A 23,309-nucleotide genomic window follows, 5' to 3' on the forward strand; every position below is an offset into this window, starting at 1 on the left:
CTGCTCCCTAACTGCCACTGGTTTCCTCTCTGGTGAGGGCACCCATGAGCCCACCGGGCACTGCTCCCTACCCCCCACTGAGGTCCCCTCTGTCGAGGGTGCCCAGGAGCCCACCAGGGTCTGCTCCCTAACTGCCACTGGTTTCCTCTCTGGCGAGGGCACCCATGAGCCCACCGGGGACTGCTCCTTACCCTCCACTGAGGGCCCCTCCATTGGGGGTGCCCAGGAGCTCAATGGGGACTGCTCCTTAAACCCCGCCAGGGTCCCCTCCATCGAAGGCGCCCAGGAGCCCACTGGGGACTGCTCCCTAACTGCCATTGGTTTCCTCTCTGATGAGGGCACCCAGGAACCCAATGGGGACTGCTTCCTAGCTGCCACTGGTTTCCTCTCTGACAAGGGAGCAGAACAGGGACTGAAGGGCCCTGTACCCTCTGCTGACATAGATGCCTGGGGAGCTGAGAGCCAGGAGGGCAGGCCGACTGCAGCTTGTCTCTGGGGGGGCTCCTTGCAGTTGGCCATGATCATCATCTTGGCGAGCGTGAGGCCTTCTACCGAGAAGGGCCTGCTCTGCTCCTCTGGGCCTCCCTCGATGGCCAGCTCCTGGGTCTTGAGCCACCTGTGCCGCTCTCCCCTCTCCTTGGATCTGAAGCCAGGCATGTCCAGGGATATCTTCTCCTTCTTTCTGTGGACCTTGTCCTCCAGCAAGCCCCGGCCCTTCAGGCCATCCAGGGTGATTTCCCGGGCTTTGCTGATCACGACTTCCTCTGACTGCTTCTTCGTGGTGGTGAAAGGCAGCTCCATGGATGTCTTCTGGGTCCTCGTCTCCAGTACATCCATCTCCTGGGTGCCCACGAACAACATGGGCTGGGGTGCCCCTTCCTGCTTCCTTCTCTCAGCCACATCCCTTCTAGGACCTATCTCGGGCCCCAGGCCAAAATCAGCTCTCTCCGGGGTCATCTTGTACTGACTAGGTGAGGTCACAGCCTTCTGGGATGGGGTAGGGATGAACAAAGATTTCTTCCTTTGGAGAGTGGGGGACACGGCCTTTGGGGGAAGAGCCAGGGTGGGTGGGGACTTCTGAGACAGGAAAGGTACGGCTGGAGGCTTCTGAGGACTAGCCAACATGGGTGGGGGCTTCTGAGATGGGGCAGGTATGGCTTGGGCCTTCCGAGAAACAGCCAAGGTAGCTGGAGGCTTCCGGGATGCACCGTGAGCTGGTGGGGCCTTCGGGGAGGTGGTCACTACAGGTGTTGCCTTCCGAGATGGGCCCCGTGCTGCTGGAACCTTTTGAGGGGGACCAGGTGCAGTGGGGACCTTCTGAGGGGCACCAGGCGCAGTGGGAACCTTCCGGGATGGGCCAGGGGCAGCTGAGGTCTTCTGGGATGGGGCGCGCACTGCCGAGACCTTCTTGGACTGGTCGAGGATGAATGGAACCCTCGAAGAGGTGGCCCGGGTAGATGGGGACTTCTGGGAGCGCAATGGCCGCGGCCTCTGCCCGGCCTTTTCCTTGTGCTTCCGGCCGGAGGGTAAAGCATGAGGGAAGTAGAAGGCTGGAGGGCCAGGGGCGGGGCTGAAGGAGGAAGAAGACAAGGTGCTGGTATCCGGGTCCATCAGGTCTTCAACATCCTGCTGCCACAGGTAGGCGTCCAAGCAGTCATAGGAGCCCACCAGGGAAGGCTCCTGGCTGTCCTCCGAGATGCACCGGACAGGGGTCTCCACTAAGCCTCCGAGAACCGTGCCCACCTCTGAGTCAGATGAGTGACCCTGGAGACAGGCCGAGAAACGGGAAGGATGATCAGGACCAGAGAAAGCTTGAGACCCAGGACCCAGGAGACCAGAGCCTCAGCCCCACCTCCTCCCTCAGACCCAGGAGTCCAGACCACAGCTCCTCCTCCCTCAGACCGCCCCCAGTCCCTCCTCCCCACTCAGACCCAGGAGTCCAAACTTCCAGTCCCTCCTCCCTCAGACCAAGAGTTGGGCCCCCAGTATATAGCTGCCTTGGAAGAGGACTGTGTGTGGTTGATGGTGTTGGAAATGATGCTGAAGATGGTACGGATGGTGATGCTGGGCTTCTCTGGATGGAAAGAAAGTAGTCTGAGCTTTCAGCCGAAGGGCCAGAACTTTGGGGATCCACACATGTGGGGGGTGTGCTCACCAGAAACCTGGATTTTCGTCTGAGATGTGTCCAAGTAGAGTTTTGGTTGGGACCTGTAGGACCACATGGCATGACTGACGGCATCGGCACTGGGTCCTCAGCCTTCCCCTGCTTCCCCCCAGGAGCCAGACCCCCAGCCTACTTTTCTGTAGGTTTCTTCTTAGCTTGAGCATGCTCCGCATGTGACCAGATAAGAGGCACAGAATCGCCCACGGCCTGAGACTTGAATCTGCGCTTGAGGGTCTGACAGTGGAAGGAGGGATGGGGGCAGTGAGGGAGCCCAGTATCCCTGCCCCATCCCTCCACAGCCAAGCCTGGCCTGCATGCTCACCTTGGTCTTCTTCTGTCTCTGAGATGCCATCAGCTTGTAAGGAAATGTGGGCTTGGCAATCATGACTGCAGAGGAGGGGATGCTTTGAGTCAATGTCCCGGACAGGGAGGACACAGGGAGACGCGCGGGGGGCTTGGCCAGGGAAGAAGGGGAAGGTCAGACCATGCCTGGTGCAGAAGATGCTGAGAAGCAGGGGAGAGCCTGATGGACACTGAACCTGCTCACCTGAACGTTTGGACTGGGGCTGAGCCTGCGGACAAGAAGGGGGACAGTGAGGAGGGGTGGCCTCCTCCTGGTTTCCACATCTCCCTTACCTACTCAGCCCAAGACTCCAGGACCCCAGCCCATCCCTCTCCCAGGACTCAGGGATCCTGTCCTCTGCTCCTGCAAACCCTGGAATCTAGGCCCCCAGCCTCCTCCTCCCTAAACCAGGAGTCCATCTCCCAGCCCCTCCTCCCCCAGATCCAGGAGTGCAGGTCCCAGGCCCTCCTCTGTCATCCAGGCCCCCGGCCTCATTTCTTGGGGCTCTGGGTTGCAGGCTGTTGGACTTGGTTCTGAGATCTAGAACCGCAGCCGCCCCAGGGTGGGGGGCAGTACCCACCTGGAGGCGCCAGGTGGAGGCAGGGGGTACCACATGGACCAGGCCCATGGTTGGTGTGCTCAGGGTCCGGGGGGCCCAGGTTGTGGCCGGCTCATGGAGTAGGTTGATGAGACGGATCCAGCGGTCAAACAGGAAGCCAAGCTCATTATCAGGGGCATCCAGCTCCAGGTAGTAGTAGCGACCTGTGACCAGGCGTAGCTTCAGGCGGCAGGCAGACAGGTCGTGCACGTAGAGGTGGGCCAGGTCCAGCGGGAGCATCCTGGGGGCGGAGAAGCAGGAGATGCCGATGGCAGAGCAGGAGATGGGACAGAGCAGGAACAGATGGGAGGATGGAGGCACCCAATGAGGACCAGGTAGGAGCACTGTCTGGGGCCGCTGGGGGGGATGGAGGCACCTGGTGAGGATGAGGTTGGAGCACTCCCTGCCCTCTCCCCGCTCAGCGATCAGCAGGATGTCTGGCAGTACCAGGCCTGGCAGGGAGGCAGCCACACCCATGGTCAGACGGTTGGTTCTGTGGTGCACGTACACGGGGGCCCCTCGATTGTTCACCTGGGGGGCCAGGGAGAGGGGCTGGAACCACTCCTTTCTCCAGCAGTCCTCCGGCACCCCCAGCCCAAGCCCCTGGCCACCGGAGCCCCGCCCCCACCCCACCTCATGCCTGCCTGGGTCCAAATCCCCCAGCCCCGGGGGGGGGGGTTTCCAATCCCCTCCTGCCCCTCTCCGCCCCCAGGGTGCAGGAAGCTGGGGACCTGCACAAAGTTACTCTCGAACATGGGCAGCGGGCGGAGGGGCAGGTACTCGCCCTTCTGGAGGGTCTTCTGCAACTCGCCCAGAGTGGGGACCCATTTTGAGGGTCCCTGGAGTGGCTGCATGCGCTTGATGTTGCGAAACCGGTTCATGGCAGCGGGAGAAAAGGTGGGTCACCACAGATACATGGTCAGGGAGCCAGGCACCTGGGCACATGGCCAGCCCAGTGTCCCCCAGCCCACCCGTCCTGGCCTTTTGGGCTTCACAGGTGCGGGAGGTCAGCGGTTCCAGAAGGTGGAGCTTCTCCAGGGCTTGGCCATGGCCCTGCAGAGGGGGGGTGGTCAGCCCTGGCCTGGGGGAGGAGCCTTCCGGTGGAGGGGCTTTGTGACCTCATCAGACACCTACGTGTAGGTCTCTTGCTGGGAACTCTCTGGGGGGCATGGATGGGTTCCTGACTCCAGGATGTGGCTTAGGGCCTGTGGCTCAGAAGCCCCAGTCCAGACCCAAACTAGTGAAAACACAGGACCCTTGTGGGGGGTCCCCGAGCCAGGGGGTGTGGGAACTGCTCTCTTGGATATTATAAATGGATAATTAACTAAAGAGTTTCTGACTCTTAAGAAGGGAGGCCCCAACTCACCACTGACCTTTCTCTAGACCTTAAGTAAGACTCATACCCACACTGGGCCTCGGTTTCCCCATTTGTAACAGATTTGTGTCTGTGTGGGTTATAAAAGGGAGAGACGTGCGCTTTGGAAGGAGCCAGACCTCTGGCAGAATCACAGTTGTCTCTCCCTAGCTATGTGACCTTGAACAACAGCCAAACACCCCCTCCAGCCTCACCTTCCCTCACCCAGTCAAGTGGGTCATGATGCCTCATTCAGGGGGTCATGTAAGTAAAACCCCACACTTCAGGCACGGCCCAGAGCAGGCACTCAGTGAGCCGTGATTCCTGACTCCTTCTGAGAGCTTATTTGGGGGGGAAGGTGGTGACTGGTATTCTTTCACTCTAAAAAGTGTTTATTTATTTTATTTAAATATGTCATGCAAAATACATGGTCATTGTGGAAATTCTGGATAATATAGACAGGCACAAATAAAAACAAGTCACTCAGAACTCCAATCCACCTTCCACCCTGAGGGGACCATGGTCAAAATTTGGGTGTATTTTCTTCTAGGATTTTTTATTTTAAAGATTTTATTTATTTGAGAGAGTGAGCACGAGAGCAGGGTGCGAGGCAGGGGGAAAAGCAGACTCCCCACTGAGCAGGGCCCAATGCTCGGCCTCGATCCTGGGACTTTGGGATCATGACCCGAGCTGAAGGCAGATGCTTAATCGGGTAAGCCACCCCGGCACCCCTATTATTATTTTTAAAGTAAAGTGTATGCCCAGTGTACGGCTGGAATTCACAACCCCAAGATCTAGAGTCACACGCTCTACTGAGTCAGCCAGATTCTAGGACTTTTAAAAACGCCTGTATATCCATCCATCCATCCATCCATCCATCCAAACACAAAATGCAAATCACACCGTGGTTAGTAGCCTGCTTTCTCTGGTCTTAAAACAGCCCCCGGAGCATCCCCTCAGCATGGCTGATGGCATCCCATCAGACAGATGGGTGTAATTTATTAAACCATCCCTCACTGTTGGACATCTAGGTGGTTTCTGATTTGCTGTTGTGAACATCACCTTAACAAACGACATCAAACTTGCAGCTTTGTCACATACAAGTATTGTAGGGCACAGGATGGCCTTCTGGAGCCTTCCATTAAAGATTCATTGAGTGCCTACAAAGTGCAGTCTCGGACCCTGCCCCTCAGTGCTCAGGGTCTCTGGGGAACAATGATCTCCCCTCTGCTGTCCTGCCCACTGAGGGTCCATGCCTCCCTCTATTCCACAGACCCCAGCGTCCAGCCCCCAACCCTCAGCCCTCAGAGAAATCACCTCTAAGTGGATGTGTATGACAAATTTAATTCCCCCTTCTCCATCTTACAAAGGTTTCTCATATTTTTGTACAAAACCCAGGCCTCCTTTCCCTTTCCCTCCCCACCCCAACCCAAAAAGTAATTGTTTAATAAATAATATATGCTCCTGCCCAGGCCCAGAGGGCTAGGGGATAGGGAAACCCTGCAGCCAGACTTAAGAGATTCAAGAATCTAGGACTCCAGTTTCCAGCCCCTTTGGTCCCCAAGTCTACCTGCTTCCCACCCACCCCCCCTTAAATAAATAAGTATAAATAAGGCACAGAAACCCCCCTACTCTGCCCAGGTCTCCTGGAGGGACCGTCTCAAATTAAGGGGAGAGAAGGAGGGAGTGTTTTCCTGCTGCCATGCACCCAGTCCCCAAATAAATAAATAAATAAGATGTGGCATCGAAGGACGTTGGTGGTTCCCGGTGGTGGGTCACAGCCGAGTCTTCAGCAGCAGCAAGCCCCGCACAGCCCAGTCAAGGGTCAGGTGCAGCCCCCCAAGAATAGCATGGGCTGCCCTGATGCCTCCCCAGGCGGAGGCCGGGGGCGCTAGTGGGGGAGCTGGTGGGTCCGGGGGCGCCTGGGGTAAGGCCAGGCGGGACATCTGTTGGGAGAGGACAGAGGGTTAGCAATAGGCCCAGGGTGCAGTGGGGGTTCGGGGAAGGGGTGTTTGGAGCTTCTACTAAATGGGGGGGGGGGGGGTTGGGAAGTCCAGGCTGCCGGCTTCCGGAGCTTCTCTAGCCTGTGGCATAGGCTTTCTGGGCAGGCAGTTCTCAGCATGTTGGGTGCAGAAAATGAAAACTGGGGCCGAAAGGTGGGGGTGTCAGAGCCAAGTCCAGGGGCTTGGGGGACAGGTCTATAGAGTTAGGACTGGGATCCTGATGCTAGGCAAGGGCTGGGGGCTCAAGTCTGGAGTCGGGTCCAAGATCTTGGGCCTGGGGTCTTAGATGTGGGATCTCTCCAATCCAAGATGAGAGACTCATGGGTGAGGGTTAGGCACTCAGAAGTGGGACCTGGAATTTGGGGTCAGGCCCAGGAACTGGTATTTGAAGTTTTCTGTCCTGGGTCTAGGATTTAGCAGTCAGGTCTTAAGGGCTCATGACCAGTGTCTGAGGTCTTAGGGACACAGAGCTCAAGGTTGGAGGCCTCAGGGTCTAGGCTCTTGAAGTCTGGAGATGGTAGACTCAGGGTCTCCAGGCTGCCTTTGGGTCAGGGTCTGGGGGGTCTTGGGGCCACAGGATTTGAAGGTCTCAGAGCAGGTCTCAGAGCAGGCCCAGAGTCTGGGGTTGGGTTTCAAGCCTAGGTGTCAGGCCTGGGGGCTGGGGGATCCTACCAGGAGCTGCAGCCGGCGCAGCAGGCGGTCCAGCCGGGCCTGCAGGGCACCTAGCTCGGGCTCCAGGGTCCTCAAGGAAGGGCCCCCAGCTCGGCGCAGCCACTGAACGTGGCGCAGATAGGAGAACAGGTCCGCCCGCAGCCGTGTCAGCACACCTGGGAGCTAGGACACAGGGCATGGGGGGCATCAGGAACACATGCCACCAGCCTGCTCTGGCCCCCAGTCCCCCTCCATACTCAGATCTCACCAATCCCCCCCACCCGCCCTTTCCCCTTCCCTTACCTGCAGGGCTCCCAGAGCCCCTGCACTCATGGCCAAGGTGGGAAGAGAGTCCAGGTTGTGGTCTCCGTCGGCTGGAAATTTATCCCTCTGTGGGGACAAAGAAGCCTTGAGGGGGACCCTGTCCAGCTCCAAGGGTCCCTCCATCCTCCAGATAGGCTCAAAACTCCTCTCCCCCACCCCCACTCTCCACCCCACCCCACCTCCCGTTTCTGCCACCGTGGTAGCCCAGAATCCCTCCCCACTCCTCGTCCTGGTCCCTGCCCGTCCCTTCCAGTCTCTCCTACCAGCTGGGCGGCAAGCTGCCGAGTGTCCGCCAGGAGGGAACGGGTCAGGAGGACGGCGCTGTCCAGCTCAGCCCGAGGGTCTGGGGAGGCCCGTGGGGGGCCAGGAGGCGGCCCGGGGGCAGCAGCTCTATCTGGCCACAGGCTCAGGGCGACCAGGACCAGGCAGCAAACACCTGGGGGCGGGAAGAAGCAGAGAGCTCAGACCGGACTGGTGGGTCTGAGGGAGGAGGGACTGGGGGTCCTGAGTCCCAGGGTGGAGCGCCCAGGGCAGGTCGCAGGGCTGGGGCGGGCTTCCCTCTCCCTCTCCGGCTCAGGCTGCCCCGCCCGTCGGAGCAGACGCGGCCCGGGGCGGGTAGACGGGCCGGGCGTCTCCCGTCCGCCCCCGGACGCCGGAATCTGGGCCCCGGGGCGGGGCATGAAGGGGGGAGGCACAGGCCAGAACCTGCCCCCTCCCCGGGCCTCGGAGCCAGAGCCGGACTGAGAGCAGAGGCAGGAGACCAGGACAGAAACCTGGAGGCCCAGACCCCTCCCCAGGGGTACATCCCCACCCCCTGGTGGACCGCGGAAGGCCCGGCCGCGGAGCCGGCGATGCCCCCGGAGCACACCTGGGCGAAGAGAGGCAGAGGTGCTGGCGCAACGGGGCCGCGGGAGGCGCAGAGGGACCCGGCGGCGGCGCGCGGCTCGGGGGCTCCAGCCCGCTGGCTCCCCGGCAGCCCATCCCCCAGCTGCCCCGCCCACCCCCGCGTCCGCCAGCCAATCAGCGCCCCCCGGGCCGCCCCGCTCCCGCATCACACCCCCAGCCCGCCCCCCGGCCCTCCCCGGCCGCTGTCTGTCCGTCGGTCCGCATCTGTCTGGCTCTCCCGTTCCTGTCTGCACCACTGTCTCTCTCTCTCTCCTCCCCGTGGCTGGGGTCGGTGTTCTGGACTTGGCGCTCACCTCCTGGAGGCTCTCTGCCTCAGTTTTCCCTCCCGGAACCTCTTTGTCGGGATTCCTGGGCGTCTGCGTCTCTCTGTCCCCGCTGACTCCCTGGGGTCCCCGGGCCCTCGGGGATCCCCTCCGGGCATCCGTCTCTGTCTGTCTGGGGTCTCCATCTCTCTGGCGCTGCCCTGTGCATCCCTCCGCGTCTCAGCTTCGTCCTCTCATCTCTCTGCCCCCCTCGTCTCTGGGCCGCCTGCTTTCTGGGAATCTCCTTTCCTCTCCCATCTCTGCCCACCCCCATGGCTCCCTCACTCTCCTCTGTCTCTTTCTACCCCATTCAGCTGCGCCTGTCTGCTCCCCACCCTCCTTGCCACTGGCCCTCCCTCCTCCCTTCCTGTCCCCCCCACCCCATGAACTTGAACCAACTTACTGTTCATGTCCCCACAGGGCAGGGGTTCCCCAGGGCAGGGAGCAGGGAGCTGGGGGCCTTTAACCCTTCCCTGTCCGCTGCCGGGGGGAGCCCTGGGGGTCAGCTGGGCCTCGGCCTGGGGAGGGGAGGCATGTGCGTGTGAGCAGCGAGGGCCGTGGCAGTGAGGGAGTGTGTACGCCTGGGGGGTTATATAGGGGGCCAGGGCGGTTGGGCGGGGGGCAGGCGGCAGGGGAGGGCGGCCTGACACATCCTGACTCACCCTCCCTGCCTGCCTTTTCCATTCAGAGGGAGCCGGCTGCCTCGCAGGGCTCAGGCTGCCTCGCTCAGAGGAGGGCAAGGAAGGAAAAGTTGGAAAAGTTGAAGAGAGAAAGGGGGGGGTGGTCGGAGAGGGGCTGGTGAGGTCATTGGCGTCCCCTCCCTCCACCTCCTCCTCCGGGCTGCCACAGGGGCAGACACAGTGGCTCAAGAGCTGGGGCTGGGCTGTGTGTGGGGGGGTGGTGCGGGGGGGTTCTGGTGGTCTGGATTGGCTGGACTAGGACCATCAGAGAGGTAGGGAGGCTAGGGAGAGAGGGACGGGAAAGCCGAGGACAGAGCCACAAGACGCAGCCCTGGGGAGATGGAGGTGCAAGTCAGAGCCATTCAAAGGGACAGAGTGAGTGAGAGGGATGGAGAGAGTGAGACCCAAGCGAGGACACAGAGAATATGGGGACGCTGAGGCAGAGGAGGAGTCTGAAAGGCAGAGATAGACTGTGATCCACGGAGAGATGCGGGACATCTCACTGCAGGAGCAGAGAGACCCACACAGAGACCCCAGGAAGAAAAGGGACATCAAGTTGTGGGTTTAGAGAGAGGGGAGGCAGGCAGCAGGAGTAACACACCGGGGACAAAGTTGCAGAGGCCCCTAGAGACAGGCAAGGAGCCAGAGACCCTCAGAGGAGGTGCTGGGCGCTGGGACAGAGAGGAGTACAGTCTCTGGGAGACAGACAGGGACATGAAGGTGGGCAGAGAAGCAGAGCTGAGTGGGAGAGAGAGAGAGAGCAAGCATGAGACACCCAGACTAGGTGCGATCTTGCATAGGTGCTGCATTCCCTCTGGGCCTCAGTTTCCTTATCTGTGAAATGGGGATAACCGAGCACCCATCCCCTTGCTGCCCCCCCCCCATGCCTGGTAAAGATGAGTTCACTCGTGTAGAGGTGTAGGACACACAATCAGCTGTCAATAAACATGAAGCATTGCAGTTCTCTTCCTCAATTTTTATTAACACATGCCCAGAGGCCCAGAGAAAGATGCAGCATCCAGTAGGGCTGGGGATGGCAAGTGAGTGGGCAAGGTAATGAGGGTGACAGACACATGGAGAGAGTGGCTCAGCCAGGGAGTGGAGATGGGGACAGGGCAGAGATGGCAATGTGCGGAGGCACTGGAGCAGGGGATGGGGGGGATGGACAGGACAGCCCTGGGAGCACAGGCGCCCTGATGAATGCTGGGGACAGAGGCAGAGCCCGTGAGGGACTGGGTCTAGAGCCCCATCCCCTGGAGCATCCCCCCTTCCCAGCGAAAGACAGGGTGGGAGTGAGAAGGCAAAATGACAAGGTCCCCCTGTAGGCCCCCTCCTGGCTCTCAACTGTTCTGAGCTGGTAGGGGGGCTCTGGGGATGAATGGCAGCTAGAGTCCTCCCCCTCCCATCCCCCACCACGTGGGGTGGGGGATGAGGGCTCACATCCCCAGGGAGGTGAGGTCACAGTCCCCCCCATAGTGGGACATGACCTCATTGCCTCAGGTAAGAACTCTCTCTGCGGGTCTGTCATGGCCACCCCTTCCAGGGCCCCCCAGGGGCCCTCCCCAGCCCCCGCTCCCACAGGGACCCAGGCCTCTGACCACTGGGTCTCCGCCCCTCAGGGGGCCTGTTTCCGGCTGAGTCAGTGTGGGGGGCCCAAAGCTGCGTCAGTGAGGGGAGAACTGACGTAGCCCCCCCCCCCCAGACTGGCGGGGCCAGCCAAGGTGACTCAGGCCACCAGCCTGGGGGATGGACTGGCCTGAGGGGATAGGGACTGGGCCTGGGGCCAGTCTGAGAGCAACAATAGGGATCCTGCACTGGCAGCCCCTTCCACCTACTAGGAACCAGGAGTGCTACCCCAGACCCTCTTCTTCAACCCAGGATCCTGGGCCCCCAGCCCCCTCCTCCCTCCAAACCAGGTGGCAGGTGTCCAGGCCTTAAACCCTGGTTCCCAGGTGGAGAAAAAGGTGTTTCCATTCTGCCATTTGGAAAATGCTCTATGGGAAAGGTCAGGAGTCTGAGGCTGGGTCAGTGTACCTGGCTGGTGCCAGTCCCTGCCCCCCCGCCCCCCGCATTGTGCCTTGGCCTGCACCCTGAGGCCGTGGGGTCATCTTTCCCCTAATTCCAGCTTTCTTGGCTGCAGGAGTCTGAGGGAGATGGGGTGGGTAACGCAGGTGGTCAGGGGGATTCCTCAGCATCCTGGGTCTTCCCCAGGGTTGGAGGCAGGGAGGCCCGGGCTCCTTCTATTGCAAGGAGAGCAAGAGGGCACAGGGTGCCCCCACTGACAGGCAGAACTGGGGAATCACAAAAAAGTGACGACACCGACACATACACACAGATGCTATAACACAGACACCCAGGGTGAGCAAAAGACCAAGTTGTGAAACAATAGGATATACAGATACAAGCAGCTTTAAGGAAACCAGCTCAGAGGCTCAGAGACAAGGACCAGGGAGACATAGTGCCGAAGGCTCTGCGTGGAGGGTCCCGCACGTGAGGGAAGATGCCACTGGAATATGAGTGGGGAGCTGGGGGTCCTTTCTCCTGTGCTGGCCCTGGGTGAGGTAGGGCTGGCTGGTGTGAGGTCAGCAGGTCCGAGGCTGTGTGTGTCTGTCTGTCTATCCCTGGGGGGTCCTGTCTGGCCTCTGGGGGGTGATGGGGCAGGCAGGCCGCAGAAGCAACCCAAACCTGTCATTAGCGGTGAGGGCCGTGACGGCGGGGGCCCCCCCAGTCCCAAGCCGCGGTCCAGGGCCCAGCAGCCCCGCCCCCCACCCCCTCCTTGATCCCTGAGGAATCCCGGGAATTGCGAAGTGGGTCCAGATGATGTTGACACAGGAAATGGTCATCAGCTGCTGGCCTCAGCCCCATAACCCCTATGACCCCCCACCCCCGGCCTCCTGCTGAGCCCCCTCTAACCTGTGTCATCTCTGACGGAGGCAGCCCAGGGCCACTCAGCTCCCACCAGGATGTTTACAAGAGATGCACAGACCAGGAGTCAGCCTCACGAGGCTTCCTGAGAAATGGGGTCTGGACTCCTGGACAGCTGCCCTCAGACCTGGTCCCTGGCCTTCTGTCTCAGACCCGAGAGTCAGGCCCCCAGCCCCTCCTCCCTCAGACCCAGCAGTCCAGCCACCTCCTCCTTCAGATCCAGGAGTCCTGGTCCCCAGCCCCCTCCTCCCTCAGACCCTAGAGTCCAGATCTCCAGCCTCTCTTTCCTCAGCCCCAGGAATCTGGGCCCTCAGCCACCTCCTCCCTCGGACTTGGGTCCAGACCCCCAGCCCCTCCTCCCTCAGACCCCAGAGTCCAGGCCCCAAAGCCACACTGCCCTGGGAGGCTCCCTTCTCACTGTACTACCAAGCTGAATGGAGGGTCACCTGAGAGAACTAGGGATCATGGTCCCAGCCCAGCCCTCCACTGGGCTCCTCCACCACTGAGGGGGACCAAATGGGAAACCTGAGGACCTCCACATGGACCCCTTTCCCCATTTGTGGGTGGAGAAACTGAGGCCCGAGGAGAAGGGTCTTCCTCCCCACAAGCCACACTCAGGGCCTGCACATCCTCATGGCCCTTACACATCCCCCATCCGTTCTCCACGGGGAGGCCTGGAGAGCCCTCGGAACAAGAGGACTCCCAAGCAAGTGCTCTGGCCTCTGGCCCAACCCCCATTTTCCCCTTGTCTTCCTGGGCCACCTGGTTGTTGGGGGGGCCTCCCTAACAATGGGGCTCAGTGAGCCTCAGGGCGCCTGCCCCTGGTTGCTAGGGGGAAGACCCCTGGCAACGACATCTCTGGAGACTTTGGGCCACCTGGGGCTGCCCTGCAGGCATCAGGTTACCAAGCAGAGGGATTCCCTGGCAAGAAGGTCTCCCAGGCCCCGTAGCTTGGGGTCCCCTGGTTGTCAGGCAGGAGGTGCCTTAGACCCCCACCTACTTTCTACCCAGGTTGGCTGGCCCCCACCACTGTGGGCCCTTCAACCTGGTTGCTAAGGAAGCCACTTCCTACCAACCAGGCATGACCAGGCCAGTGTGACCCCCCCTCCTCTTTCCCCACTGCTAAGGGGGCTCCCTAGCAACAGAACTTGGAACCTTGAAAGCTGGGTGGGCAGGTGGGCGGGGCCCCACTGGTTGCTGGGGTGATGGCCTTCAAGGTCTGTCCCCACAGAGGCCCCAAGGGTCTGGGGAGGCAACATGGTGGGCTCTGGGATCCCCGCTTTGAGCCTCTTCCTGCTGATGCAGGGCTCAGTAGGTGAGGGGGCTGAAGGGAGGGTCAGAGAGCCGAGCACGGAGCCTCTTCAGCCTCCTTACAGCCCCTCTAACACTGACCCTTTTTCTCCACAGACGGGAATGGGATCCAGGGATTCTTCTATCCATGGAGTGAGCAGTGGCTGAACCCCGGTCCTCCAAGGACAGGGAGTCCAGACTCCTAGGAGACTAACTCCATGGGTCTAAAGGGAGAAGGGGCTGAAAACCTGATCCTGGTCTGAGCCAAGAGGGCTGGGGACCCAGACTCCTGGGTCTGAGGGAGGAGGGGGCTAGGGTTCTGGACTCCTGGTATTGAGGGAGGAAGGGCTGGGGGTCTGGACTCCTGGTATTGAGGGAGGAGGGGCTAGGGGTCTGGACTCCTGGGTCTGAGGGCGGAGGGGGTTGCCAGCCTGGGTTACTCCTGGGTCCTCCACAGAGTAAGCCCTCGGCAGGAGGCCAGGAGCCTGACTTTGAGGTCCTGGGGTTCTGGGGCCCTTGGGTCAGAATCTGTGACGTAGGTGCCCTTGTGGTTGGTCTCAAGGCTGTGAGGGAGATGTATGGGACCGGGAGAGCTGTGGGGGCCAAGCGGCAATTGAGAACCCCAATCTGTGTCTGCGTCTCCGGTGCTGCTATCGTGATGGGGTCTGCTACCACCAGCGGCCAGATGGTGAGTGCCAGGAAACCGGGTCCCCGGGGCCACTGAGACTCCTGGGTCTCAAACCTGCCTCCTTTGTGCAGAAACCATGCGGAGAAAGCACATGTGGGCGCTGGGCTGGACATGTGGAGGCCTCCTCTTCCTGATCTCCAGCATCTGCTTGTTCTGGCAAGTGGGGTTGGGGCTGAGGGTGGGCTCCCACACCCCTGCAGGAGCGGGCAGATGGTCAAGTCTGAGTGTGACCCTTCCCTATCAGGTGGGCCAAACGTCGAGATATGCTGCACCTTCCAGGATTCTTAAAGGGCAAATGTGACCTGTCGAGGACTGTGTCTCTGTTATCTAAGGACAGGGGGCCTTCCAGCGAAAAGAGGACATCCGCAGGCAGCATGCCAACCTCTGTTACTCCAGAGGGGAACACGGAAGTGTCAGGGGTCACCGAAGGGGAAGGGACGACAGAAGGGGGTGATGAAACAGAAGGGGCGGAGGACGAAGATTAGGGGCACCCCTGGGGGGGCCCCTCAATACAGATATAGCATATAGACGCGTGGTCTCTTTTCTAAGATCCATGGGAGCAGGAGGCACAGGAGCTCCAGGGCAGGGAGTGTGCGTGTGTGTGTGTGTGTGTGTGTGTGTGTGTGCGCACAAGGGGACTGGGCTGTGATCATGAGGTTTCCAGCCTGAGTGGGATCTGGAACCAGGGAACGGTGGGTTGGTGGGAGGTGGCCTGCCGTTCTCCTGCAGGAGCACCACTGACAGCCTTGGTTGCCGACCCTTGGGATCCTGCCTTATCTGCCAGCACACCTCCCACCAATGCCCAAGCATGGCAGGGCTCCCTGCGGGACACAGGCCACCCCGGGTGGACAACATTACTCTCAGATTCTCCAGTGGCCCGGTGGAAATTCTCCAGAAAGCACCTACGGTACAAGACTTGTCCTGCCCAGCCCTCGGGCCTTCCTCAGGCGTACCCTGTACCAGGTCCCCTCTACAAGTACTTCCAGGGCACCTGGGTGGCTCAGCAGGTGCGGACTCTTGATTTCGGCTCTGGCCACGATCTCAGGGTCGTGGGCTCGAGCCCCCTACCCGGGCTACTTGCTTGGCCGGGGTCTGCTGGAGATTATTTCTCTCCCTCTCCCGCAGCCCCTCCCCTCTAAAATAAATAAATCTCTCTCTCTCTCTTTTTTTTAAGGTACTTCCTCCTAATAAATACCTGGCGAGTCTAATTTGTCCCTCTGTCTGCTTCTCAGAGGACGCCCAGAGGTCTGGGTTCAAGGTCCTGGCGCCACTCTCCCACCTCCTTCCATGAGAGGCTTGTGTGCAGCTGGGCTCCAAGGTCCCCAAGGGTGTGGATGGCCCCTCTGTGGGTGTGGCCAGGCCCCAGTACTGTCCCTCTCCCAGACAGACACACGGCACTAGGAGGCAGAGCCATTTATCCGAGAGAGGATAGGGGCAGACAAGCAGGCATCCTGGTGGCCCAGATGGCGGTGGGTGCAGCTGCACACGCAGTCCCGTCCTCACAGGTGGGGCTGTGGGGCTGTCTGCAGGACAAAGAACAGGGTTAGTGGCTGTGTAAGACCTCTCCCAGGGACCACGTGTTCCCGGGGCTCACCACCAGCAGCCTGAGGGGAAAGGGAAGGGAGCCCTTTCTTGCTGCTCTGGCCCCTGGTACATTGACTCACACACCTGCTTGATCGCTCCTTCATCTCTCCACCGCCAACCTGGGCCGGCATACTTGCCTCCCTGGGGGCCAGCGGCACAAGCTGGAGAAAGAGAGACAGGAAAGTAAGGGACGAGAGACAGAGAAACAGAGAGACACAGGAGACCAGAGAGACACAGGAGACCCAGACAGACAGACACAGAGAAAGAAAAGACAACCTGGCAGTGACTGCTGCTGGTGGCTCTGTGGACTCCATTCATTTTGGTCTCGGAGGGAGGAGGGAGGAGGGAGGAGGGAGGGACCCGGGCCAGAAGCTCCAGATCCCTGTGTTAAAATTCAAGTTTTCCAGGGTGCCTGGATGGCTCAGTTGGTTAAGCAACTGCCCTGGGCTCAGGTCCTGATCCTGGAGTCCCGCATTGGGCTCCCCAGTCAGCAGGGAGCCTGCTTCTCCCGCTGACCCTCCCCCACCTCAGGCTCTCTATTTTCTTTCGAATAAATAAATTCTTTAAAAAAAAAAAAATTCAAGGGGCGCCTGGGTGGCTCAGTGGGTTAAAGCCTCTGCCTTCGGCTCAGGTCGTGATCCCAGGGTCCTGGGATCGAGCCCCACATCGGGCTCTCTGCTCGACAAGGAGCCTGCTTCCCTTCCTCTCTCTCTCTGCCTGCCTCTCTGCCTAACTTGTGATCTGTCAAATAAATAAATAAATCTTAAAAAAAAAATAATTCAAGTTCTCTGGCCCTCGGGTGCTAGAAGCCCTTGACTCTGCCCACTGAGGAGTCCCATGTTCGAACGAACAGGCCCGTCTTCCTTCGAAGAGGGGCCCACACACCAGTTGACTTGGCCCACGTTTCTGGCAGGTGGTTCCAGCAGACCTGCCCACAACCTCTTGGCCTGATTTTTGTGGGAGAATGCATCTCGTCTTAAACCCATCTCCTCCTCTGAGCTGCAGAGCATGGCAGAGGATGGGAGGGACTATTTTCTGTTTTCACAAAGAAGCACATTCAGGATCCATAGAACAGCTCAATTCTTCACATACAGAGGTCTTAGCACATCAGGATTTAAGTTTTTTAGGGAACTCCCGTTTGAGAAACTGGGTCAGTCACTCATCTGTTGTTGACGCTGTTCCTCCTCTCGGTTCATCCATGGGTCAACCCAACCATTCTTTCATCTACCGTCCTATCTACGTGCCCAAACCACCCACTCAACAGTTCTGAATTGCACCCATTCCTCAATCTAACCATATCCATCCACCCATCAACTGAACATCCATCCCTCTATCTGCCCATCCATTCACTAGTCCGTCCAGCCATCCGACAGCCAATCCATCCACTAGTCAAACAACCCAACCGTCCATCCACGCATCCACCCTTACTGCTTGCGGGGCGATGCTAAGAATGAAGGCACCGGAGATCCAGGCCTTACCAGTGGGATGCTCCCTGTCCAGCGGGAGAGACATAAACCAGCACACAGATCCCACAAGACACACAACAAGCAATAACGGGGTAACTCAGACACTGGGAAGACCCAGAGAAAGGCAGAGATTTGAGCTGGAGCTTAATGAGCACATGGGACATTTTCCATGTGGAGTACAGATGCAAGGGCACTCCTGCTATAGGGATAGACAGAGGCCAACTGACTTCAGACAGCCTGGCTGTCTGTGGGCTGAGGGATGCCGTCATAACCCAAAGAAGGAAGGGGATGTGGGGCTGAAACCTGTGGGGCCCAGGGAGTGGCAGGGGTTTTAATCAGAGGGCAACAGGGAGCCACAGCAGAAGTTTGAGCAAAGGAGTACAAGCCGGAGAGTGTGTGTTTAGGAAAGAGGAGAGAAGACAGAGGAGAGAGAAAAGGAAAGGGATGAGCAGTAGCTCCTTTCCGGGGTCTCACACTCCTGGTGTTCTGCTCTTTCCCTCACTCTTAGAAGAATCCTAGCTGTGTGCCCTCGGACAAGAGATGGTACCTTTCTGGACCTCGGTGTCCTCCCCTGGGATGGGGACGGTACTGGTGGTGGCCCCTGAAACTCATTACAGTCATAGGATTAAAAGGGACCTGGTGCCCCTGGGGGCTGGAGTGCAGAGCAGGGTCTCTAAGTGGGGGGTGAGCGAGTAGTGACTCTCTAGGCCTCAATTGGGGGGCAAGGTCTCTTTGTCTCTTCCAAATCTGCACTCATGCCTGTGGTCCAAGGCTCCAGCCTCTGGGCCCTGCTACTCTCCTCTTGATCTGGTCCTTTGTTTTTCCCTCCCTGTTGTCAGTCTCCCTCCCTATCTCTCCATTTCTCCTCTATTTCCACCCCCACATCTCCTTCCCCCTCTCCGTCTCTCCAGCTCTCCCCCCCCCCCCTCTTGCCCCCCCGCCTGTCCCTCTCTCCCCCGTCTCTCCATCTCTCTCCATTTCTCCAGCTCTTTCCCTTTCTCCCCCCAACCCCGTGTCTCCAGCTCTCCCCCTGTCTGTCCAGCTCTCCCACTGCCTCTCTCTCCTCCCGTTTCTCCAGCTCCTCTCCTGCTCTTTATCCTCCCCAACCCCAAGTCTCCAGCTCTCCCCCCGGCCTCTCCAGCTCTCTACAGCTCTTCCTGCCGCCCCACTCGCTGCCCCACCCCTCACCTCGGGCTCACTCGGTGCCCGCGCCCGCCGCCCCCGGCCCGGCCTCGAGCGTAGCGAGCTGCAGGCGCACGCGGCGGGAGCCGGCGGCGGGCGGCGGGGGCGCGCGGGCGGCACGGCGCGTTCCCAGAGAGCCGGGCGCGGCGCGCGGGCCGGAGGAGGAGGCCGGCGCAGACCAGCGGCGGGAGAGCTTGCGCGCCAGGCGGGCAAGCGCCGAGGGGCGCAGGCCGTAGTCGCGCTCGAGTTCCTGGCGCGAGATCTCGATGTTGCCGGTGTACCAGAGGATCCAGCCGAGCAGGCTCAGGAAGACGAGCAGCGCGCCCGAGTAGATGAGCAGGTCGCCGAAGTCGCGGCCGCGCACCTGCAGCTGCGCGAACACGCCGGTCAGCAGCGCCGCCATGCCCGCCACGTCCAGCGCCACCGCCAGTAGCAGCGCCATTCGGCAGCGGCCCAGGCCGGACGCAGGCCCCTGCGCGCCGGCCGGCGGGGACGGTGCCCCCAGCGGGGGCCCCTGCGGGACGCCCACCGCTGGCGCTGCTGCCATGGCCCTGCTGCGCCGCGCTGGCTCCCCCAAAGAGCTTTCCGGGGTGCGGCCCGGCCCGGGGCGGGGTCAGGGGACGGCGCCAGGTGTGCCCGGCGCCCTCCTAGTCACCTGAGCTGGCTGGGGTGCACACAGGCCCGACTCGGGGAGTGCCCCGGCCCTGGTTTCTGGGCCCGTCCTGGCCCTCAGAGGCCTTGATGGGGGCAGCTGGGCTCCCGGATAAGGGTGGGAGGGGCCTTACGCACCCCAAGGAGCGCGAAGGAACACATTCAAAATTCAGGGTGCCCTAATGGAGGCAGCGTGGGGTGCTGCGGGAGCCCGGACGTTGCTTCTCTTCAGCGCCTGCCTGCGGGGCCCTCTGCGCCCCAGGCCCCGCGGTGGGGACAGGTGGGGTCAAAAAACAAGGACCAGACAAGACGCCTGGGCCCGGAGCCCCGGGACGCCGGAGTTAGCGGGCAGGGCGCCCTAATGGAGGAAACACGGGGCTCTCGGGAGCTGAGATTTCTCTCCCTCATTGCCGGTCCCCTGGGGCGGCCCGTGCGCCCCTGGGAGGTGATGGAGCTCCCGGCCCTGAGCGCACCCCCGTCGGGCCTGGGGGCGGTGGTGCGGGCAGCGGGGCGGGCCCCCAGGCTTCTCCCAATGACTCTGGACGGCCGGGATTCCCTAGGGGCGAAGCCCCTGAGCACGGAGGGTGACCTCATGGAGTTCCCGGACACAGTCCCAGGTCCAGCTGCACTCGCAGGGGCGACACAGGCCGTGGCCGTTCCCTTTGGTGAGCCGAGGTCTCCGGATCCCCCCGAGCGCCAAGCCCCGTGCTGTTGAGGCCGAGGACCCGGGGTACATCAGGCGGGGCTCCTGCCCCTGAAGAGGGCCGTGGCAACAAAACAAGGGAGTTTAAGGGGTGCGACTGGGGGTAGACGGGACGGGGCAGAGGCCAACAGATGCGGCCCCCCAAGGAATCAAGAGCTTTTAATGCAAATCTCTCCCCCGCCAAACGACTCGCCCTCGGGGGGAACCGACGCCCTCCTGGGGCGGAGGGCTAGTCAGTCCGCTAGAAGATTACCTCCAGCTTCTCTCCAGACTAAAGCGTTTGAGATCGTCCTGCGGAGGGCGACCCCAATCTACCCGCACCAGCCACAGATTTCCGAACGTGGCACGAAGGAAAACGAGTGTTTCCGAAGAGACCCGCGAGGGCGTCTCCGAAGGGTTCCGAAAATGCCCGAGCGGGCGCATTCGTCGGGAATAGCCGAGAGCTCGCGAAGAAGACCGGAAGCATCCGGAGACCCTGGGGCTGGCCTTAAGTAACTCACGCATCCGCAAGTACAGACGTAAAACACACACTTATTGAGCACCTATACTGTGCCAAGCGCTGGTGAGCAACCCTGGAGAGAAACCCCTGCGGAAAGGGACTTAGGGCCTCTCGAACTGGACCTATTCGGAAATCCAGCGCTGCCCTTCCGAAAACACACGAAGGGCCCTCGGAAGGGTGATGCTCCGCCTCCGAGGACACGCCCTCGGGTCACTAGCGAACAGTTCCGAAGGCCCCCGAGCGGTTGGCGACGGGCTGGCGGAAGCAGCCGAACGTTACCGATCCGGCTCGCACGCGGACGGGAGGAGGCGGGGACAGGCGAGTCCTTGCGCGTGCCCACAGAGGAAGCGGAAATGCGTGTGGATATTAAAGGCGTCGTCCCGCCTCCTCTTTGTCTCTTTCCGTCTCCGGCTGCCTTAGCGAGAGGAGGTGAGCGCGCGGCTCTCTGTCGACCGCGTGGTCGTATCGTTTTCCCGAGGCCCGGGGCCTCTGGCTTTGTCTGGCGTCTGTCGCCGCGCCCCTCGTGTCCTTGGCCGCCCCTCGACCCCGCCGCCGGAGCTCGCTGCGGCTTCTCCCGTTCTGTCCCCCTGCGTCCCCCGCCTGAGCTCAGCCCACTGCGCGCTGCGGGGACTCCCGCCGGCGCGGTTTCCAGTCACGCCCCTGCCCCTGCCGCGCGGGTGGGGCCGCGAGGCCCGCCCCCTGCCCGCCGCGCCCCCTGACAGCCGACCCGCCGCTCTTCCCGCAGCCGCCGCCGCCATGTCGGCCCACCTGCAGTGGATGGTCGTGCGTAACTGCTCCAGCTTCCTGATCAAGAGGAACAAGCAGACCTACAGCACTGTGAGTGAGGCCCGCGCGCCGGCCCCGGGGGGGATGCGCGCCCCGCCGCGGTCGCCAGGCCGCTTCCCCGACTCACGGCCCCGCTGCGCCCTCCTCCTCAGGAGCCCAACAACCTGAAAGCCCGCAACTCGTTCCGCTACAACGGGCTGATTCACCGCAAGACCGTGGGCGTGGAGCCGGCGGCCGACGGCAAGGGCGTGGTGGTGGTCATGAAGCGCAGATCCGGTGAGCACCTGCGGGCCCCGCTCGGGTCCGGCCTCGGGCCGCACGGGGCGGCCGAGGGGCCGGGGTGGAGCATCAGCCGGGGGAGCCCTTGCGCCGGCTCAGGTGCGGGCAGCCGCCCCTGTCCAGCCGTGGGAGTCGTCCCCGGCTCTCACTGGTAAGGACCGTCGCGCCGGCCGTGGGCAGGTGGACCCCGGCCCGCTGTGTGCGTCCAGGAGCGGCCCTGGCCGTCCGGCCCCACTGGACGGGCTCTTGGTGTCTGAGAAGGCCGTGCCGACCCAGGAGCTTCCAGAGGCAGCTTCTGCTGAGTGTGGCCTGCGTGGCCCCAGGGCCTTTGTTTTCTGCTGGGGTATGTCCTGGTCTCCGTTCGGGTGTGGAGCCCAGCCTCCTGCGCTGCATGGCGGGGTCGGTGGCATGGTGGCTCTGGATGGACTCCTGCCCACTCCGTCGGGGATACCTTCCCCATCAGCTCGCCAGTGAGCTCTTAGGGTTCTCATGCTCGGAGAGCCCCATTGTGCTGCTCTGGGCCCTGAGAGCTTGCTCGCCTCTCTTGGGTTGATGGGTGGCCTCCGCTGGGCTGTTGGGAGCCAGACTGACCTTGTCTTTGGTCTGGGGTTGGGCTCAGTCCAGGCTGGTGTTGGAAGTCACTGGTAAGGTGAAGGGTCTTTGCTTTTGGGTGAGCTGTTCCTTTTCTGCCGTTTGGGGGTACAGGATTCGCCAGGACCCCCTAGGTGGGGCGTACTTCACATCCTGAGTGAGGCCCACAGCTTTGCGCACAAGGAGGGGTGCTTTCGTCCTCATCCGGGGTCGGTAGGGTCCAGGCCCCACGTGTGCATGGCTGGGGGACTGCTTGCCGCAGGGCTCTTTCTCTCCCTGGCCTTACCGGACTCCTGGCTCTCCAGCACTCTGGCCAGGCCTCCCAGCTTGTGTCCGGTCCCTGCTCCAGATGGGGTAGCCTGGGCCCTGGAGGGTGGGCAGGAAGAGGCCAGAGCTGCAGTCTCCCGGGCAGCAAGTGTCTGGCCAGTGTGGGGCCCATGTCCCACGCTGGAGTGGAGCAGGCAGTGCCTCTGACTTGGACGAGAGTCCTTCCGTTGCTTCTGCTTTGCTCTCTGAGAAGTGACTAGAATCTCACGTCAGGGACACAGGACAGGACCCACCTCAGAGTGCAAGGCTGGGCGTGGATGGGGCTGGCTGCAGAGAGTGGCCTGCCCAGGCTCACAGCACTGGGGCGAGAGCGCACTGTCACACTCACCCCTGCTGTTATCACCTTACCCCTACCCCCACCCCAGGCCAGCGGAAACCTGCCACCTCCTATGTGCGGACCACCATCAACAAGAACGCCAGGGCCACCCTCAGCAGTGTCCGGCACATGATCCGCAAGAACAAGTACCGCCCAGATCTGCGCATGGTGAGTGGGGGCCGTCTGTGGGCGGCTTGTGAGGAGGGCCTCTGCTGACGGCCGGACCCACGCTCGGGAATGGGGGCAGCGTGCTGAGCCTTCTCCCTGTCCCCAGGCTGCCATTCGCAGAGCCAGTGCCATCCTGCGTAGCCAGAAGCCTGTGATGGTGAAGAGGAAGCGGGCCCGCCCCACCAAGAGCTCCTGAGCCCCTGCCCCACCTCCAGAGCAATAAAGCAGTCAGCCTCCTCACCTGGGCCTCTCTCTGTGCTGTCCTGGCCTTACCCCGTGTGTGTGTGTGCGCGCGCGCGCACGCGTGCGCCTGCGTGTCACCGTGTGCCCCCCCCATGTGCAGGTCCCGGTCAGGGCTGCTCTGTCCCAGCATTCTCGCCCCTGGGGATGGGGCGCGGTCTGGGTCCTTGCATTAGGGGTGACCCATGCACATGTGTGTGCACATTCAGCAGTCCGCCTCTGTTACGGTCCTCACGATCCCAGGCTCTTTGTGGACACGTGACCGTTTAGAGAAAGACCACTGAGAGCC

At 61.4% G+C, this 23,309-nt stretch overlaps 5 protein-coding genes across 6 annotated transcripts in view; 2 read left to right on the forward strand and 3 right to left on the reverse strand.

The window, feature by feature from the left end:
• Window positions 1–3,986, reverse strand: part of GARIN5B (golgi associated RAB2 interactor family member 5B) — a 4,786-nt gene extending 800 nt beyond the window's left edge. Inside the window, exons 1-9 of the mRNA XM_059383413.1 lie at window positions 3,837–3,986; window positions 3,482–3,636; window positions 3,088–3,346; window positions 2,712–2,736; window positions 2,487–2,551; window positions 2,298–2,398; window positions 2,156–2,208; window positions 1,998–2,074; window positions 440–1,764 (exon numbers count right to left, since the gene is read on the reverse strand). Of these exons, the coding sequence (XP_059239396.1) occupies window positions 440–1,764; window positions 1,998–2,074; window positions 2,156–2,208; window positions 2,298–2,398; window positions 2,487–2,551; window positions 2,712–2,736; window positions 3,088–3,346; window positions 3,482–3,636; window positions 3,837–3,986 (2,210 nt within the window). The remainder of the gene's footprint in view (window positions 1–439; window positions 1,765–1,997; window positions 2,075–2,155; window positions 2,209–2,297; window positions 2,399–2,486; window positions 2,552–2,711; window positions 2,737–3,087; window positions 3,347–3,481; window positions 3,637–3,836) is intronic.
• Window positions 3,987–6,135: 2,149 nt separating this feature from the next.
• On the reverse strand, window positions 6,136–9,204 carry IL11 (interleukin 11). Its single transcript, XM_059383657.1, has 5 exons — window positions 9,049–9,204; window positions 7,701–7,873; window positions 7,417–7,503; window positions 7,135–7,296; window positions 6,136–6,405 (listed from the first exon to the last, which is right to left on the reverse strand). Exons 1-5 carry the CDS (start codon window positions 9,053–9,055, stop codon window positions 6,235–6,237), a joined length of 600 nt encoding a protein of 199 aa, XP_059239640.1. The 5' UTR covers window positions 9,056–9,204; the 3' UTR covers window positions 6,136–6,234.
• Window positions 9,205–12,642: 3,438 nt separating this feature from the next.
• TMEM190 (transmembrane protein 190) lies at window positions 12,643–15,408 on the forward strand. The gene is made up of 5 exons (XM_059383660.1): window positions 12,643–13,565; window positions 13,658–13,693; window positions 14,103–14,228; window positions 14,300–14,384; window positions 14,473–15,408. Exons 1-5 carry the CDS (start codon window positions 13,508–13,510, stop codon window positions 14,711–14,713), a joined length of 546 nt encoding a protein of 181 aa, XP_059239643.1. The 5' UTR covers window positions 12,643–13,507; the 3' UTR covers window positions 14,714–15,408.
• A 218-nt stretch (window positions 15,409–15,626) lies between these two features.
• Window positions 15,627–20,549, reverse strand: TMEM238 (transmembrane protein 238). 2 transcript variants are annotated; one of them, XR_009400964.1, is made up of 3 exons: window positions 18,467–20,549; window positions 15,897–15,973; window positions 15,627–15,751 (listed from the first exon to the last, which is right to left on the reverse strand). XR_009400964.1 is itself a non-coding variant. In XM_059383658.1 (2 exons), exon 1 carries the CDS (start codon window positions 19,005–19,007, stop codon window positions 18,474–18,476), a length of 534 nt encoding a protein of 177 aa, XP_059239641.1. In that variant the 5' UTR covers window positions 19,008–20,549; the 3' UTR covers window positions 15,627–15,751; window positions 18,467–18,473. The 2 variants fall into 2 exon arrangements, 1 of the variants encoding a protein (XP_059239641.1); XM_059383658.1 differs by lacking the exon at window positions 15,897–15,973.
• Window positions 20,550–20,637: 88 nt separating this feature from the next.
• RPL28 (ribosomal protein L28) lies at window positions 20,638–23,020 on the forward strand. The gene is made up of 5 exons (XM_059383659.1): window positions 20,638–20,742; window positions 21,059–21,150; window positions 21,252–21,375; window positions 22,662–22,780; window positions 22,887–23,020. The coding sequence occupies exons 1-5, from the start codon at window positions 20,667–20,669 to the stop codon at window positions 22,974–22,976; spliced, it is 501 nt and encodes a 166-aa protein (XP_059239642.1). The 5' UTR covers window positions 20,638–20,666; the 3' UTR covers window positions 22,977–23,020.
• Window positions 23,021–23,309: the final 289 nt, after the last annotated feature.

The sequence above is a fragment of the Mustela nigripes genome, chromosome 17 (assembly GCF_022355385.1).
Source record: "Mustela nigripes isolate SB6536 chromosome 17, MUSNIG.SB6536, whole genome shotgun sequence".
Taxonomy (NCBI): domain Eukaryota; kingdom Metazoa; phylum Chordata; class Mammalia; order Carnivora; family Mustelidae; genus Mustela; species Mustela nigripes.